Below are 18501 nucleotides of genomic sequence, written 5' to 3'. Positions count from 1 at the left end.
ACCTGAGGGGCAACTTTTTTTCCAAGAGCACCGTCAGTATAAAGAATGAACTGCCAGAGGAAGTGGTTAAGGAGGCTACATTAACCACATTTAAAAGGTACTTGGACAGGAACATGGAGAGGAAAGGTTAAGAGGGATATGGGCCAAACATGGCTAACTGGATGGAGCTTAGATGGAAGTCCTGATTGGCATGGACCATTTCGCCCAAGGAGTCTTTTTCTCTGCTGCATGACTCTATGACTCCATTAATAACTTTGGAAAAGGTGCAAAGGAGGCCCACAATGTTGATCTTCAGTTTGGTTACCCGAATAATTTTGAATGACTTGACCTGCATCATCTTTGAGATATTCAAACAAGTTTTATAAGATAGTGGAAGAATTGGACAACACTTGTGAAATTCAATTACTTAGTGAATTATAAAGAATACAAGGTGAAGGCAGATTAATTTAGATGTTGTTCAAAGAAAGCTGATTCTATTTCTGATATGGAAGGATATTGTCTTCTACAAGAGCTATGTCTAAGTGCTTATCCATGCTTGAGTGAGTCCTCACCAATTTTCATTGCTTTTGTTTCCTTCTATTGACTTTGAGATTTAACTTTTTCTCTTATTCTTTCAGGCACTCCAGGCCTTCTTTACTTTGTTGTTAAAGGAAAAGTATTTGTTAAATATTAGATTTTAAAGAAGTGAGATGTGCTAATAATTTTTGAAACGGTGTTTATTATGGTAAAAAGGGTAAAATACCAGTGGTGAAAGTCACAGTGAAAATTAAGTATCCAGAAAATTTAATACAGAAAGGCAGGAAGTGTGCAGAATCTTAGACACAGGACCCTTACAGGCAAGAGATCATAATATGATGGAATTTCACCCTGAAATTTGAGATGGAGAAGCTAAAGTCAGATGTGGAGTAAAGGGAATTACAGAAACATGAGAGAGGAGTTGGCCTGAATTCACTGGAAAAGAACACGGGCAGGGATGATGGCAGAGCAGCAATGGATGGAATTTCTGGAAGCAATTCAGAAGGCACAGGATATATACATCCAATCAGGAAGAAGTTTCTAAATGCAAGGTGACACGACCGTGGCCAACAAGATAAGTCAAAGCCAGCATAAAAGCCAAAGACAGGGCATATGATAGAGGAAAAATTAGTAGGAGGTTAGAGGATTGGGAAGATTTCAAATACCAACAGAAGGCAACTAAAAAGGCCAGCCAGTAATATTAAAGAGGATACCAAGAGTTTCAAAAGATACATAATGTGTAAAAGAGAGGCAAGAGTAGATAACAAGCCACTGGAGTGGTAGTAATGGGGGATAAGGAAAGAGAGGATGAAACAAACTGAATAAGTATTTTGCATCAGCCTTCACTGTGGAAGACACGGGTAGTTTGGTGAAAGTTCCATGTGTCAGGGGCCATGAAGTGTGTGAAGGTACCATTACTAGAAGAACGTTCTTGGGAAACAGAAAGGTGTGAAGGTAGATAAGTCACTTGGACCAGATAATGTACACCCCAGGGTGAAAGAAGTAGCTGAAGGGATTGTGGAGGCATTAGTAAAGATCTTTCAAAAAATCACTGGATTCTGGAATGGTTCACAAAGACTGAAAAATTGCAAATGACACTCCACTCTTTAAGAAGGGAGAGAGGTAGAAGAAAGGAAATTATAGGCCAGTTAGTCTGAAATAACAACCAGGATAGACAAAGGAGAATCAGCTGATGTTGTGTACTTGGATTTTCAGAAGCCCTTTGACAAGATGCCACACATGAGGCTGTTAACAAGCTATGAGCCCATGGTATTACAGGAAAGATTCTAGCATGGATAAAGCACTGGCTGATTAGCAGGAAGCAAAGAATGGGAATAAAGGGAGCCTTTTCTGGTTGAATGCTGGCAACTATTGGTGTACCACAGCGGTCTGTGCTGAACCAATTCTTTTTAACATTATGTGTTAATGACTTGGATGATGGAATTGATGGCTTTGTTGCAAAACTTGCAGACAATATGAAGATAGGTGGAGGGGCAGGTAGTTTTGAGGAAATATGAGGGGAGATTGATAAGTTTGTGGCCTAGGGTAGAAGGAGTCAGTTTTAGAAAACCTAGCACATTTATTTTTCACCCACACCTAGTGTTGCCACCATGTCCTCGTGGACCTCCTTGGGTGATAAGCCCTTGAGACCGAGGCAGCGGATGACTGCACAAAGGCTGATGTTGTCCATTTTCTCAGACAGTGCTTACTTGCAATTTTCAATTATCTGAAACAGAAATACCCCAAAAGTTACTAACTTCTTTCTGCATATTCACTGCATGTGCATGTAACGAGAGCTGTATAACTCAATCTCCTACCTTAGGCCATGAACTTATCAATCACCCTTGCTGTGGACCACTTTCTGGAGGTCCAAGATGCCAACTTCTACAAAGCGGGGATCCATATCCTCCATGACTGCTGGACTAAGTGTGTAAATGTAGGAGAGGACTATGCTGAAAAATAAATGTGCAAGGTTTTCTAAAATTGACTCCTTCTACCTTAGGCCACTAACTTATCAATCCCTCCTCGTAGAGAAACTACAAAAGGACTTAGACAATTTAGGAGAATGGGCAAAGAAGTGGCAGATGGAATACAGTGTTGGGAAGTGTATGTTCATGCAATTGGGTAGAGGAAATAAAAGGGTTGACTATTTTCTAAATGGAGAGAAAATACAAAACACTGAGGTGCAAAGGGACTTGGGAGTGTTTTGCAGGATTCCCTGAAGATTAATTTGCAGGTGGAGTCTGTGATGAGGAAGCCAAATGCAATGTTAGTATTCATTTCAAGAGGACTAGAATATAAAAGTATGCGTGTAATGTTTAGACATTGTTAAGCACTAGTGAGGCCTCACTTAGACTATTGTGAGCAATTTTGGGCCCTTTATCTTAAAAAGGATGTGCTGAAACTGGAGAGGATTCAAAGAAGGTTCATGAAAATGATTCCAGGTTTGAACAGCTTGTCAAGTGAAGTCAACATGTACAAACAAACTGGAGGAACTCAGCAGGTTGGGCAACATCCATGGAAACGAACAGTTAACGTTTCAGGCCGAGACCCTTCGTCAGGACTGAAGAAGGAGGGGGCAGGGACCCCATAAAGAAGGTAGGGGAAGGGTGGGAAGGAGAAGGCTGGTAGATGCCAGGTGAAAAACCAGTCAGAGGAAAAATCAAGGGGTGGGGGAAGGTAAGCAGGGAGGGGATAGGCAGGAAAGGTGAAGAAGGAATGTAAGGGGAAAGCACTATGGGTAGTAGAAGAAGGCAGAATCATGGGAGAGGTGATAGGCAGCTAGAAGAGGAGGCAAAGTGAAAGTGGGATGGTGGAAGAGAGAGGGAGGGAATTACCGGAAGTTGGAGAATTTGATGTTCATACCAAGGGGCTGGAGACTACCCAGGTGGTAAATGAGGTGTTGCTCCTCCAACCTGTTTGGCCTCATTATGGCAGTAGAGGAGGCCATGTATGGACATATCCGAATGGGAATGTGAAGCGGAGTTGAAGTGGGTGGCAACTGGGAGATCCTGTCTGTTGTGGTGGACAGAGTGGAGGTGCTCGATGAAGTGGTCCCCCAATCTGCATTGGGTCTCGCTGATGTAGACGAGGCTGCACCGTAAGCACCGGATGCAATAGATGACTCCAGCAGACTCACAGATGAAGTGTTGCCTCATCTGGAAGGACTGTTTGAGGCGCTGAATGGTGGTAAGAGAAGAGGTGTAGGGACAGGTGTAGCACTTACGCTTAGGCTTGTCAAGTGAAAAGTGTTTGATGGCACTAGAATTCAGAAGAATTAGGGGGACCTCATTGAAAACTATTGAATGGTGAAAGGCGTTGATAGAGTGGATTGGAGAAGATATTTCCTGTGGTGGAGTATCTAAGACTAGAAGACACGACCTCAGAATATAAGGGTGTCCTTTTCGAATGGAGATGAGGAGGAATTTCTTTAGCCAGAAAGTGGTGAATCTGTGCAATTGGTTGCCACTTGCAGCTGTGGTGACCAAGTCTGTATGTATACTTAAGGCAGAGGTTGATAGATTCTTGATTGGTCAGGGCATTAAGCAATATGGGGAGAAGGCAGTAGACTGGGGCTGCAAGGAAAAATGGATCAGCCATGATGAACTGGTAGAGCAGGTTCCATGGGCCAAGTGGCCTAATTCTGGTGTTATGTCTTATGGATTTGTACTCTTTGTAGAGAAAGAGCAAGCAGTGCTGGTGCATCAGAGCTCCGGTTACCCAAGTTCAGTCGTTACTTACAATGCCATCCGTGTGGAGTTTGCATATGCTTCCTCTGAGTTCCCCCTTGGAGCACCGGTTTTCTCGCCCTTCCTACAGACTGGTCGTTTAATTGAACATTATGCATTGCCCCTACTGTGTAGGTGAGAGATAAGAAGCAGGTGGAATTGATGGGAATGTCTTACAGAGAAAATTAGTGTGGCAAGTGGGAGTGCTCTTTTAGCCAGCATTGACTTAATAGATCAAAAATGGTCTCCTTGTATGTCATAAATATGTAAAAGCCATAGAACACCACAACCTGGAATCCAGCCTTTCTGCTCATTGAGTCCGTGCTGAAACATGAATCTGCCTAGTCCCATTGACTTGACCCAGACCATAGGCCTCCATACCCCTCTGATCCATGTACCTATCCAAATTTCTTTTTTTATGTTGAAGTCAACCCTGCATCCACTTCTTTGGCTGGCAGCTCATTCCATGCTCTCACCAACCTCTGAACATTTCCCCCCTGAACAATTCACCTTTCACCCTTATCCCATTACCTCTAGTTGCAGTCCCACCCAACCCCAGTGGAAAAAGCCTACTTGCATTTACCCTATCTATACCCCTCATAATTATATATACCTCAATCAATTCTCCCCTCAATCTTCTATGTTCTAAAGAATAAGGTTCTAACTTATTCAACCTTGCCGTATAACTCAGGTCATGACAACATCCTTGTAAATTTTCTCAGCACCCTTTCAATGTTATTTACATCCTTGGAAGGTGATCAAAATTTTACACAACATTCTAAATTGGGGGTCACCAATGTCATACAATTTCAACATGACATCCCAGCTTCTGTACTGAACACATTGATTTATGACCAATGTGCTAAAGGGTTTCTTTATGACCTTATCTACCTATAGCACCACTTTTAAGGAATTATGGATCTGTATTCCCAGATCACTCTGTTCTACTGCATGCCTTGTTGCCCTAACGAATACTGGTTGGTTCTCCCAAATTTTAAAACTTCACACATGATTGCATTAAATTCTATCTGCCATTTTTTCCAGCTGGTCCAAATCCTGCTTCAAGCTTTGATAGTATTCCTTGTTATTCAGTACACCCCCAATCCTGGTGTCATCCACAAATTTGCTGATCCAGTTTTCCACATTATCATCGAGATCATTGGTATAGATTACCAATAACAATGGACCTAGCAACAATCCCTGTGGAACTCCACTAGTCACAGGCCTCCAGTTAGAGAGGCAAGCATCTACTGCCCCTCTCTGGCTTCGTCCGCAAAGCCAATATCTAATCCACTTTACCATCTCATCTTGAATGCCAAACAACTGAACCTTCTTGACCAACCTCCCACGTGGGACCTCGTCAAAGGCCTTGCTAAAGTCCATGCAGACATCTACTGCCTTGCCTTCATCAACTTTACTAGTAACTTCTTCGAAAAACTCTGTAAGATTGATTAGGCATGACCTACCAAGGACAAAGCCACATTAACTATCCTTAATCAGTCCCTGCCTATTCAAATATTTATATATCTAGTCCCTTAGAATACCTTCCAATAAATTTCCCATTGCTGATGACATACCCACCGGCCTATAATTTCCTGGCTTATTCTTAAAGCCTTTCTTAAACAACGGACAACATTAGCTATCCTCCAATCCTCTGGCACCTTATCCGTGGCTAAGGATGTTTTAAATGTCTCTGCTAGGGTAGGGCCCCTGTAATTACTGCACTAATCTCCCAAAGGGTCCAAGGGAACACCTTGTCAGGCCCTGGGGATTTACTCACTCTATCTTGCTCCTCCTCTGTAATCTGCTCATGACCCATGACCTTGATGCTGCTTTTCCTTTTATCCGTCAGCTCTGTGTCTGTGTCCTGAGTGAATACAGATGAAAAAATCGATTTATGATCTCCCCATCTCTTACAGCTCCATGCATAGATAACCAATCTGATTTTCCAGAGGATCAATTTTGTCCCTTGCTATCAATGTGAGATAGATTTATTTGGAATATATATATAAATATATACCTGTATACTTTATTAGATAATTAGAGAGATTGTTCAAAGTTGAAAAGTTCAAAGTAAATTTATTATTAAAGTGTAGGGGTAATAACTATTACTGAACCTAGTGGTGTGAGTCCTGTGGCTCCTGTTCCTTCTTCCTGATGGCAGCAGTAAGAAGAGTGCATGACCTAGTTGGGAGTGGTCCCTGATGATGGATGCTGCTTTCCTGTGACAACACTCTTTATGTAGATGTTCTCAGTGGAGGGGAGGACTTTACCCATGATGAACTGGTCCATTTCCACTACTTTTCTATGATTTCCTGTTCAAGGGCATTGTTGTTTCCACATCAGACTGGAATGTAGCCAGTTAACATACTCTCTACCACACATCTACAGAAGTTAGTCAGAGTCTTAGATGTCATGCCAAATCTTTGCAAACTCCAAAGGAAATTTAGGTGCTGCTGTGCTATCTTCATAATTGCAATTATGCACTGGGCTTAGGGTAGGTCCTCTGAAATTATAACACCAAGGAATGTAAAGTTGCTGACCCTCATCCACCTGTGATTCTCCAACAAGGACTGGCTCTTGGACCTCTGGTTTCCTCCTCCTGAAGTCAATAATCAGCTCCTTGGTTTTGCTGACACTGAGTCAGAGGTTGTTGTTGTGGCACCACTCAGCCAGATTTTCAATCTCCTTCCTGTATGCTGATTTGATTCAGCATACCACCTTTGATTCAGCAAACTTGAAAATTGCATTGGAGTTGTGCTTAGCCACACGTTCATAAAATGTAAAATGAGTAGAGCAGGGGACTAAGCACACAGCCTTGAGGTGCACCTGTGCTGATGGAGATCATGGAGGGTACGTTGTTGCCAAACCAAACTGACTGAGGTCTGCAAGTGAGGAAATCAAGGATGCAAGTACACAATGAGGCATTGAGACCAAGGTCTTGAAGCTTATTGATTAGTTTTGAGTGGACGATGGTATTGAATGCTGAGCTATTGTTGATAAAGAGCATCTTGATATATGCATCCTTGCTGTCCAGATGTTCCAGGGTTGAGTGAAAACCCAATGAGATGGAATCTGCTGTGGCCCTGTTGCGTCGGTAGGCAAATTGGAGCGGATCCAAGTCATTTCTCAGGCAGGTGTTGATATGTTTCATCACCAACCTTTCAAAACACTTCATCACTGGGGTAAAAGCAGGTGTAGTGGTTACTTAAAAACAAACCAAAACCACTGAGAGGCTGAGTGAGGAGCTTGACTCAGTGTGATCTGCTTCCAGGTAATTGAGTTCCAAGTCAAAAAAAGTATGTTTGATCTTTTATTATGAAACCAGCAAAGACAAATAATCTTATAGAGTCACATTAGAAATTAGTGTAACCAAAGTAGCAAAATAATGAAATAAATGGAATAAGAGTAATTAGTGTTCAAGTTAATCGTCAATGAAAATATATCTATTCGCTGGCTGCCTCTAGCTAGCAACTTAACTAAACTTAACTAACTAAGACAAAACACGAATATATAACTATACTCATTTGTTTCTACCATGCCCCAACCCATGTGACAAATTACCGTAACTCATAATAAATGCACAACACAAAATACAATACCGACGGACCAAAAATAGATGCATAGCTCCTACTTCCCAACCCCTAATTATTGCACTGTAATACTAACAAGTACATACTACAATAATAGGACACATGAAATTTTCAGGGATAAGCATTTTAACATTTATGCAAATATCATCTTTCTATTTTCTTCTTCCAGTCAAGTTGTGTAACAGTCATTTAGGCCAGAGGTTACCAACACTTAGCCCAATACAGTGATCTTACCAACACTCCTGTCAAGTCAGTAAGTCAAGTCAAAAGTCATGAAGTTTCCAGAGCTGTAGCTCCTCAAACCTCTGCCACCTGTAAAAGACAGACTTTTGTTATAGGCCTGTCCACACAGCTTGTCTTAATCTTGAATCATCTCCAGCTGCTCAAATCCTCTTCTGTCTGGAAAGACAGGAATGACTCTTCTCATATTTCTTGAGTTTCGAGGCGCTGAGTCGTCAACTATGCACACAATGTTACCTGGGAGGAAATTGTGTTATATACCTGAGGCAACAGAAGGTTAGGTGTTAGTGCTTCCAAACCATTGGGATCAGATGACGCTTTAGTAATTAGGTCATCATTGATAATAGCCTCTAGTTCACAAAAGACTATGTGGAAATGTTCTTCATCAAGATTCTGTACCTTCATGGTGGAATTGAGAACCTTTCACACAGATCTGATCAGTCTCTCCCATGTTCCTCCATGATGCAAAGCAACTAGACGTGGGGGGACGGAGTTGAAAATCTACTTAATTCCTTTCTGAAGATGGACATCACTGATCTATGAGTGATTCTAGTTCTCGCAACTCACACACAGCTTGAGCAAAGTTTGTCATATTTTCAGAGTGCAGTTCACGAACCTCTCCTCATCTTGCTATAAAGCGTCGAAGTGCATTAACAAACATTCTGTGTCTCAAGAATGCCTTTGTTGTTCTTCATCGAAGTCAGACTGAGTAAGAAAATGTTCAATTGCATCCTCTTTCAACTAAGCAATGAGAGCAGGTTCTTAAATCTAAGAATCCAGTCTACTGTCTTGGCCATTCCCTTTCAAGCTGAAGAAGATACCAAGGCCTTGACACCCATGTCTCATTCTTCAGAAATGTTATCACCCTCAGCCCTTTAGAGACCAGATCTGCTGGGTAGCTTGAAGTGTTTACATAACTCCATTGAAATGCCTGTGAGACCTTAAGAATTTATGAAACTTTGGTTCCAATGAAGGTTTGAAAACCTGGAAGTTTCATTTTTGATATAATTTAACATCAAAGTACTATCAGTCCAAAAAACTGAGTCATTAAGCTGCATTTGCAACTCCTTCCTCCACAATGTGTCCATACAGCTTGCCATCTTAGCAGTGGTGAAGTGGAGCTATCCTAGATTTTCCTATGATAAAAGCACTGTGCACCTGAGAGCCCATGTTGTGCAGCAGTGCTCCATAGCCATCTTTGTTTGCATCTGTAAAGTTCTGTAACTGTGCAGCAGTAACTTATCCAAAATCCAGGGGGTTCTAGCATCTAACAATCTTGAAGTCTTCCAGCTGGCAGAGTTCTTCCAGGCAGCTGGTGCACTCATGAGCAACTGATGTATGTACAGTGTCATCCCAGCCAAGCTCATTTTTATATAGGTCTTGTAGGATCCTCTTAACAGATAGCACAACCGCACTCAAGATTCCTAAAGGATTATAGGTGGAACGAACTGTGGGGAGGACCCCCCTTCTGGTTTAGTGGTCTATCTTGGATCATGATCTTAAAAACTTGAAAGTAGTGTCCTGAATGCACCATCCAGTACTCTCTCCACTGAAGGAGTATCTTGATCCAAATGCAAATCCTTCATGTCTTTCACTCTTCGCTCTTCTGGTGTCATGGCTAGCACTATGCCTGTTACTTATCCACCTTGTGAGTTGAAAGCTGCCTTTAGCACAGATGGATACAAGGTCATGACAGAGAGACACTACTTCTTCCTCAGAGGACACAGACATAAGGAAGTCATCAATATAGAAACAATGCAAAACCGTATCCATTGTCACACAGCTGAAATGTTTTTCATTGTCTTCTGCACATTTCCTAAGAGCAAAATTGGCATAGCTCATCCAAGTTCAAAACTGGATCCTATTAACTGTCAGCTCAAGCTGTGCACTGTCTTTCCCATCACCATTGTCTCCTTTCAGTGTTCCATCCACAGTCCAACTCAACATTGTTCTAACTGCATAGGGTCTATCATTAACACTGTGAATTACTTGTAATAGCTCCGATGTTTTAGGTACATTTGTCCCTATCAGCAGCTCAGTTTCTGAATCAATCTCTGGCAAATAGGCATGTTTTAGATGAGACCATCCCTGGAGATCCCTCTATCATGTAATGTTCCCTCTGTGGACAGAATACTTGCCTGTGTATAGACATTAGGTAGTTGACAATAGCTTTTACTATCCAAGCCAGTCACTTCCAATCCTGAAACAATGTAGCTACTCATTACATTCCCTTGACCCATGGTCTGTAAGAGAATGCATGTCCTTTTTCTTGTGAGGTTGAGCTTGTTCATGAGGCCCTCTGTACAGAACACTGCTGTACCCCCTGGATCTAAGAAAGCGTATGTAACCACCATCTTGTTACCCCTCTTAGACTTCACTTGTACTGGAACTATGGGAAGTTTACCATTATGATCATTGGCCCCTTAACAAAATGTTCCTGTAGTAAAGCCTTAGCCTTGACATATCATTTTTTAGGGTGGACATGCTGGCAACTTCTGACAAGTTCTCAGGGCAATCCCTAGTGTACAGTCCAAGGAAACAGAGACAGTCACTATAGCCGTCAGTCTTGCCTTCAACACAAATTTTCGAAGTGCTTCATGAATGCATGATACTGCAATGGATCACCATTGAAGATTTGAATCATTCTTTTAGGTAAAGATGAAATGCATTGCTGTGTTGCCACTGAGGTTGTTATTTCATTTTTCTTTTGCATAATATCCATAATACTGTTTTGACCTCTATCATCTGAAACAAGAGTGTTTCTATATTGTACACGAATGTCTCCATGAGCACTTTGAACTGTTGGATATGACATAGGTTCAGAATGCCTCATTAGTGCAGGCTGAACTACCTTTAGGGAATTTGTTCCTGTAACCCAAACACTTGAGGAACAAATAAATCAACATTGACATTGTGTGTTTTTGTTTTTCTCTGCCTTTTCAAAAAAGGAATTCACACCATAGAACTGTCCTGCTGGAGCAGTTTTAGCACTTGAAGCCCTTAGCACATTAACTTTAGCCATATGTATGGCAGTTTCTTCCTCCAACTTAAGCTGTTCCTGCCTTTTCTGTAGCTGTTCCAAGAGGAACAGCTCCTACTCTTCTATAGCATGTTTGCCCTTCAATAATCATCAACATGTGATCAATGCAACTAAATTAGCCTCTGTTTTAATACATCCAGAGGAGGTATTAGGTACAGAAGATTTTCTTTCTGCAGCAGAGCTTTGAGCGTTGATAGATGACACACTGTGATTTTGTTTCATATCACCTTGTGGGTCATTTGCTGTATACGTATTCAAAACGTGCCTTGAAATCTGAGAAACATTGTCTGTTGTAAGGTGAAACACATATTGTTGCAGCAACATAACCTTCACTGAAACGTGCTTGTGCCAGCCATTGTTTCACATCCACTATGAATACACTGCATATAGCTATCAATGCTTGAAAAACACTTATTCTGTTTTTCTTGTTCATTCTTGGGAAGTAATGAAAATAACTTGCGATGTTGCTTTGCAACAGCTTTACAGAGATTAGTCAAGACAAGATTGCACTTGTAAGACATTTTCCGTAAGATTCTTAATTGATGATATTAAAGCTTGCATTATGTTCACATTTGTTTTATACTTCTTTTGAAGGCATTCAATTTGATTTTCCTTAGCTTTGGCAGTAAGTTTAATTACTCTTTCCCCATACCCTACTTCAGGGTTGCTGAAGTCAGTTCCTTCCTTTGATTCACTCATGTTAATTTCTCCTTATTGTACAACTTGCAGTTAACTCTGTTCAGCCACAGTACATTTGCAAATGCACTGGCAATATTTCAATAAATGACGGCAACAAACAAGCTGTCCAGACATCCATAACGCTTACACCAGACTAAACAAACAGCATTCAATTCAAATGTCAGCAACCAGTGAAACAAGGCGACAAACCCACAGGCAACCACCACACAATTGAGCAAATCTCCATAATGGACAGGCAGCACTGACCAATCAAAACTGTGTTCAAACCAGAAATAGACAGCATGAATGAACAAACATTGGCAGATAATCCTACCACAAACTGCTCCAGTTTTGCCAGCAGGTCTGAGACCATCCTTTGCCATGACTGCTGTTCGTTTGGTATAGCTTTTTAGATTACAAAATTTAGCCGTTTCTTGAAAACAAATCAAAACTGCTGAGAGAGAGGCTTGACATTATGACGTGTTTCCAAATAATCAAGTTCCCAGTCAAAAAAAGTATGTTTGAACCTTTATTATGAAACCAGCAAAGATAAGCGATCTTGTATCACGATATTAGAAATTAGCATAACCAAATTAGCAAAATGATGAAATAAGTAGTATAAGAATAATTAGCATTCAAACTAGCGGTCAACAAAAAAAAAAAATCCATTCCCCAGCTGCTTCTAACGAGCAACTAAACTAAATTAACTAACTAGGACAAAGCATCAATACATAACTGTAGTCAGTTTCTTCTTCCATGCCCCAACCCACATAACAAATTTCCATAACCCATAACAAACATGCAAAACAAAATACAGTACAGATAGCTTGAAAAAGATACATGGCTCCTACAACAGGAAACTACAGATGCTTCATTTGTGAGGAATTTAGTAGAATCTGTGAGGAGCAAATTGTTTGAGATAATATGAGGTGATCATGGAGATCTTCATGAAGGATCTCAGATCAAAAATTCTATGGTTTATTCCCCTCCATAGATGCAGCCTGACTTGCTAGTTCGTCCGGCAAGGTTTGACAAATAGCAATAACCAGGTTCTTGCTTTGGGCCTAAGATTTTAATTGTGATTATTTATGTATGAAATTATCTTCCTGGGTGGCATATAAATACACTTTTGTTACAGGGTCCAGATCACGGGAAATCTTCTGTGGATTGCTATCTGTTGTTTTGTGTTAATAAATCTATAATCTTCCATGTTCTGCACCACCTGGAAGAATACACTGGAAATAGCAAAGGCACTTCATCCACACTGTATTCTGCCAGAATATTCCTCCAAGTGGCTAATGTCAAATATTTTTGTGACATCTTGGCAATGGTCTAAATTATTTTAAGTCAAAATAAAAAGCAACGTTATCAAAAGTCACTGCTTTGAATCGGCATCAGTCGGCCCAAATGGATAAGATAACACAACCACACACAACTGATACTATTTATAAACTGTTTGCTTTAAGCATGGTGTAGTGTCTAGTGGCCAGACAAGTGAACATGACTGACGCTACTTAGAAACTTTTCAACAACAGTCTCCTGTCCCAATTGTGTGCCACGGTGTCCTAAATAAATTAAAGGAATCCTAGCTATTTCCGTGATTACTCTGTTCTGTAAGAGTTGTCCCAAATAAGCAGCTGTCCCAATTAGCTGGAATCCACTGTATATGGTGACATAGAATACACACACCGATAATTAATTTTCTTTGAACAATGAAACTTCTTACAATACTCCAAATGCGGTCTGACCAATACTTTCTAAAGCCTCAGCATTACATTCATGTATATTTTAATCTTGCAATGAATGCTAACGTTGTATTTGCCTTCCTTACTACTGACTCAACCTGCAAGTTAAACCTTTGTGAATACTGCATGAGAACTCCCAAGTGTCTTTGTACCTCTGATTTCTGAATTACCTCCTGAATAGAAAAGAATGTTCACCTTTATTCCCTCTACCAAAGTGCGTGACCATACACTTTCCTACACTGTCTTCCATCTCCAATTTCTTTTCCGTGCTCTGTTGATGGTGGAATGGAGCTCAGATACAGTTACATTAGCATATGATCTCCTGTTCATTTCAGGCTCCTGAATTTGCCATGCATGGTGGTCTGTCATGTGCAGAGCAACACACTGCAAATAGCAGGCAGTTCTCAATGCATTTACCATATAAATGTAAGCTATTTTCACTCCAATATTCTCTCAGCTGGCATATGATGTGTAAATAATGTCAAATATTGATGACGAATTTTTAATTCAAAATCAAGAGTAATCTATTTATGATTTGAAGATCTTGTCTGCCTTTCACATAAATTTGTGACTATAACTACTATCCTAAATAAAATAGCTGTTAATTTTAACTTTCCTGTGAGAAAGGGTTATCCAGTAGATTTTCTGAAGATCTTGACATTAAAATATACTTCATTGGGACAAGCTAGGGTAGCAGAACTATGTAATGCCTCCTCCTTAATCCATCAATAATCTGTTGCCCACAGGACTTTGACAATCTGTTTAAACCCTGTTTGGGTGAGGTGTCTATGGAATGTATAGTGCCATTAATTAGCTATTGAGTTCTGATTGCAAAATAACTAAACAAAGTTAAGGTAAATTAAAAACATTAAATGCATCAATGCAATAAACCAATATAAAACTAATGAACATAAGAAATAGAAGTTCCATTATGGGTGGAAATCTCCCAAATATAAAGAACTTCTTCAAAAGGGATTGTTTCAAGAAGGCAGCGTCCACCATAAAGGACCTTCATCAGGAGCCTGAAGTTACCCTCACTCAACGTTTTAGGAACAGTTTCTTCCCCTTTGCGATCAGATTTCTGAATGGTCCATGAACTCAGAAAAAACACCTTGGTATTCCTCTTTTGTTCTATTTATTTATTTGCTCTCTTGCAACTTACAGTTATTTATTATGCCTGCACTGTACTCAGCGTACACACAGCGTACGCCAGTGACAATAAACCTGATTCTGAATTTATATCATCCCCTGAGTCAGTTTTTTCTGACTTCTTTCAGATTCAAATTTATTTCTTACAATTACCTCAGAACATGCAGTGGCATGTGTCATTTGTGTTAACAAGCAACAGAACTGAGGATGTGCTGGGGACAACCCAGTGTCTCCACACATTCTGGCATCAAACATAGCATACCCTCAAGCTTTGCAGAACAACACAAAGCACAACAAAGCAAGCCCATGTCTTCTCACTCACCCTTCCACCCATCATTCAGCAAGATCCTCTGACTCATGTGTATTTTTGCCATCTGATCCTCATATCCTCTAAACTCGTCCTTGCATGCTATTGAGGATCCACACTTGCTATCTTGAATATTTTGCACCTTGCTCCCAAAGGAATGCCATCTCATTCAGCTGTATCTATGTATGCTTTGAATGATAATTAAACTTGTTTTGATTTTGAGGGAGAGAATTTCAAAAACTCAGAAACCTGAAAACATCTTGAAAACATCTCTCGTTCTAAGTGGTCATCCCATTTTCTGAATTTGCTCTGTGATTCTAGACTTGGCTCTCAGTATCTTGCCTGTAAATCTCTCTCAGAACTGTGTGAGCAATTCTCTCTTCAGGAATTGATTCTTAATCTGCATTGAAACAGTAGATCACTGTTGGGACTACAGAAGCAGCTGTACGATTGGTTCTTAAGATAGAAAGGAAAAAGGGAAAGCCAGCATCTTTGTTTTTTTTGATCATGTACAAATGTACTGCAATGTGAGTGAAATTTGAGGAAAAGGTTAGGCTCTTGAGCCTATGACACTCATTCATTAGCTTTTATCAGTGGAATTGTTGTTCAGAGATGTCAGCGGAAAGCAAAAATATTTCCTTACAGTCCCAATTTTCATGACCTGAACACTATGCAATAGTAAAAACTTTAAATGCGCATCATTGTAAAGTTCAAATTATGCTGAATAATTTGAAGGCACATAATTCTATGACAGCAATGACCAGTTAATCTATTTTTAGTAATGCTAACTGAGGATTAAAATTGTCTGAAATTCCAAAAAGTACACCTTTCAGATAATGTTGTGGATTCTAGTGCTCAATTTACAATTTTACATTTCAAATACTCTGGAAATTTCCTAGAACTGCAAAGGATGATCATTCTGTACTTTGTGATCAGCTTTCTGGAGTGTAATTTGAATCCACAGAATTTTGAACATGTGAGACTAAATTAATTTGCAGGATGAATGATCAGTACAATTTCTATCACATTGTGCAAGTAAAGGGTTTTGTCGCAGCTGAAAACTGACAAGATATTTTTTTCTTGTCTTTCAGACAAGGGACAACCCAGCTGAAGATATTTACCTGTGAATACTGCAATAAAGTTTTCAAATTTAAGCATTCACTTCAAGCTCACCTCAGAATTCATACTAATGAGAAGCCTTATAAATGTTTGCAGTGTGACTATGCAAGTACTATCAAGGCCAACCTTATAGTTCATATGCGGAAGCACACAGGAGAAAAGTTCAGCTGTGACTACTGTGCCTTTACTTGTCTAAGCAAAGGGCATCTAAAAGTGCACATCGAGCGGGTGCACAAAAAGATCAAGCAGCATTGCCGCTTTTGCAAAAAAAAGTACTCTGATATCAAGAACCTCCTCAAGCACATCCGGGAGAGCCATGACATGGATGAGGAGAAAGTCAAGGAGGTCTATGATGAGCTGCGCCTTTTGACTAGGGAGGGAAAGCGGCAGCTGCTCTATGACTGTCACGTGTGCGAGCGTAAGTTTAAAAATGAATCGGACCGCGACCGGCACATGCTTGTCCATGGCGATGACCGCCCATTCGCCTGTGAGCTCTGTGACCATGGAGCCACTAAGTACCATTCACTGGAAACACACGTACGCAAGCACAAATTTATCTACATTTGTTCTGTGTGCACAAAGAAATTTGTTAGCTCAGTCAAGTTAAAGTCTCATGTAAAGGAGGTCCACAGCGACTTGGGGGAAGATTCAGTATTTAATAACTCCATTAATCAGAGCTTCTATCTCCTGGAACCAGGAGGTGACATTCAACCAGAAGCCTTGGAGGATTCTTCTGGGAGTACAGGCTTCAATGGCTCTGACCATGATTCACAAGGGCACCAGGTCCTTATTGAACTTGAAAACGGAGGAGCTCATATTCCATTAGAGAGTCTTAGTCAGCATGAAGAAGTTCTAAATAACCCTTCATTTCACACTGGGACAATCCAGCATAATACCGTTTCTTTGGAAGAAGGAAATATACCTTTAACTAATGAGCAGAGATCTTTGGACAGGTGTGGAGAGGAAGTCTTGTCAGCTTTACCTGTCAGCAGTGATAATGTAGTAGATTCTGAAAGCATAGAAACAAACCACATGTCTAATTCTGTAGACCAGGAGGGTGCTGACTCCCTCAAAATATGTGGATCGTGTGAGGTCCAAAATGAAGACCCTTTTGAAATGGTTCACCTTGATGATGGTGTTAAAGAAATTCCGTTATCAACAGAAGCTCAAAAGGATGATGTGGACTCTGGAGCTTTCCAACAAGTTCTTGACAGCTTACAGAAGAGACAACTGAATGTCAGCCTATTTGAGAAGATCAGGAAAGTCTATGGGGACCTGGAGTGTGGATACTGTGGTAAGAAATAGTCCATCTGTCATTGCTAAATCTATTTTTTTTATGTACAAAGAAAGTGGAATTACCTAAACTGTGAATTTTTAATTGGTGTTTAATTGAAGAAAATAGTTCTGTTTTGGTATTTCATCCTTGAGTTTCTTGCACAGTTTTAGACTGAACCATTTGCTTCATTGAGTGTTGATATTTTAAGATGTATAAATAGGAAATTAAAAGTTATAGATGCTGTTTTGGGTGCCTGACAGCAAGATTGTATTGTTTTGGGTTCCGCTGTTGAAAGGCACCAGTCTCGTTAATATCAGCCAACAAGGATCGTAGCCATCAGGATCAAGCTATTCAATTGCCTGATAAGAGATTCTTTTGGTTTGATGATGGAACATAATAAACCTGCATAGCCAGTCAGTCTACTCCTTGTGCACAGTCCTGGCAATGTTGAGTGGGATACAAGACCTTGTATCTCAATTTCCCTTGCTTTGGATATTCAACAATTTCAAAATATCAGAGGGTTATTGATGTTGACATTAATAGGTTTACAACCAAATTAATTTAAATCTTCAAAAGAAAATTAATCCTTTTTTCAAACTTGCCCTATAATATGACAGGTTGTTAGCTATTCAGGTATTTCAAACATTTTCAGTGGTAACAAAGTAAGCATTGACTCTTGAGCAATTATCTTGTTTTTTTCCTGATCCATGATACATTGTGAATAATATACCATCTAGCACCTCCATTAAATTGAGGTGCTTGAGTGAAAGTTCTTTTGTTCTTAATTCTTTTGCAACCCCCCCCCCCCCATCAGTTTTCACTGCTTGAGAATCTCATGCAACTTAGACTGGGTGTAATATGCTAATATCCATTGTTAAATAGCCTTTGATTTTGTAATCAGACTTCTATCAAAACTTCTTTTTGAAGGTAATCATCAGTTGAAATCAAACAGTATTGCTTTGCTGAACAGATGCTGTAGAGATGCACTATTTTGAACCTTGAGATTTATTTATGGCATTTCAAGAATGGAAAGAGACCAGTCATGGCACTTTATGATCCATAAGCCAAGACTCTAGAAACTTATAACTGCTGATAACTGCTTAGACAGAG

The 18501-nt window shown here is 40.2% G+C and overlaps 1 protein-coding gene across 4 annotated transcripts in view; it reads left to right on the top strand.

Moving 5' to 3' along the window:
• The window catches only part of LOC132396921 (zinc finger protein ZFAT-like), a 116555-nt gene that overhangs the window by 32943 nt on the left and 65111 nt on the right, over positions 1-18501 (top strand). For all 4 annotated transcript variants that reach the window (XM_059975029.1, XM_059975043.1, XM_059975038.1 and 1 more), the window contains exon 6: positions 16088-17409. In XM_059975029.1, the coding sequence (XP_059831012.1) occupies positions 16088-17409 (1322 nt within the window). The remainder of the gene's footprint in view (positions 1-16087; positions 17410-18501) is intronic.

Source organism: Hypanus sabinus, chromosome 1 (assembly GCF_030144855.1).
Source record: "Hypanus sabinus isolate sHypSab1 chromosome 1, sHypSab1.hap1, whole genome shotgun sequence".
Lineage (NCBI taxonomy): Eukaryota > Metazoa > Chordata > Chondrichthyes > Myliobatiformes > Dasyatidae > Hypanus > Hypanus sabinus.
Note: the sequence above shows the minus strand (reverse complement) of the source record. Positions and strands in the feature narration are given on the sequence as shown.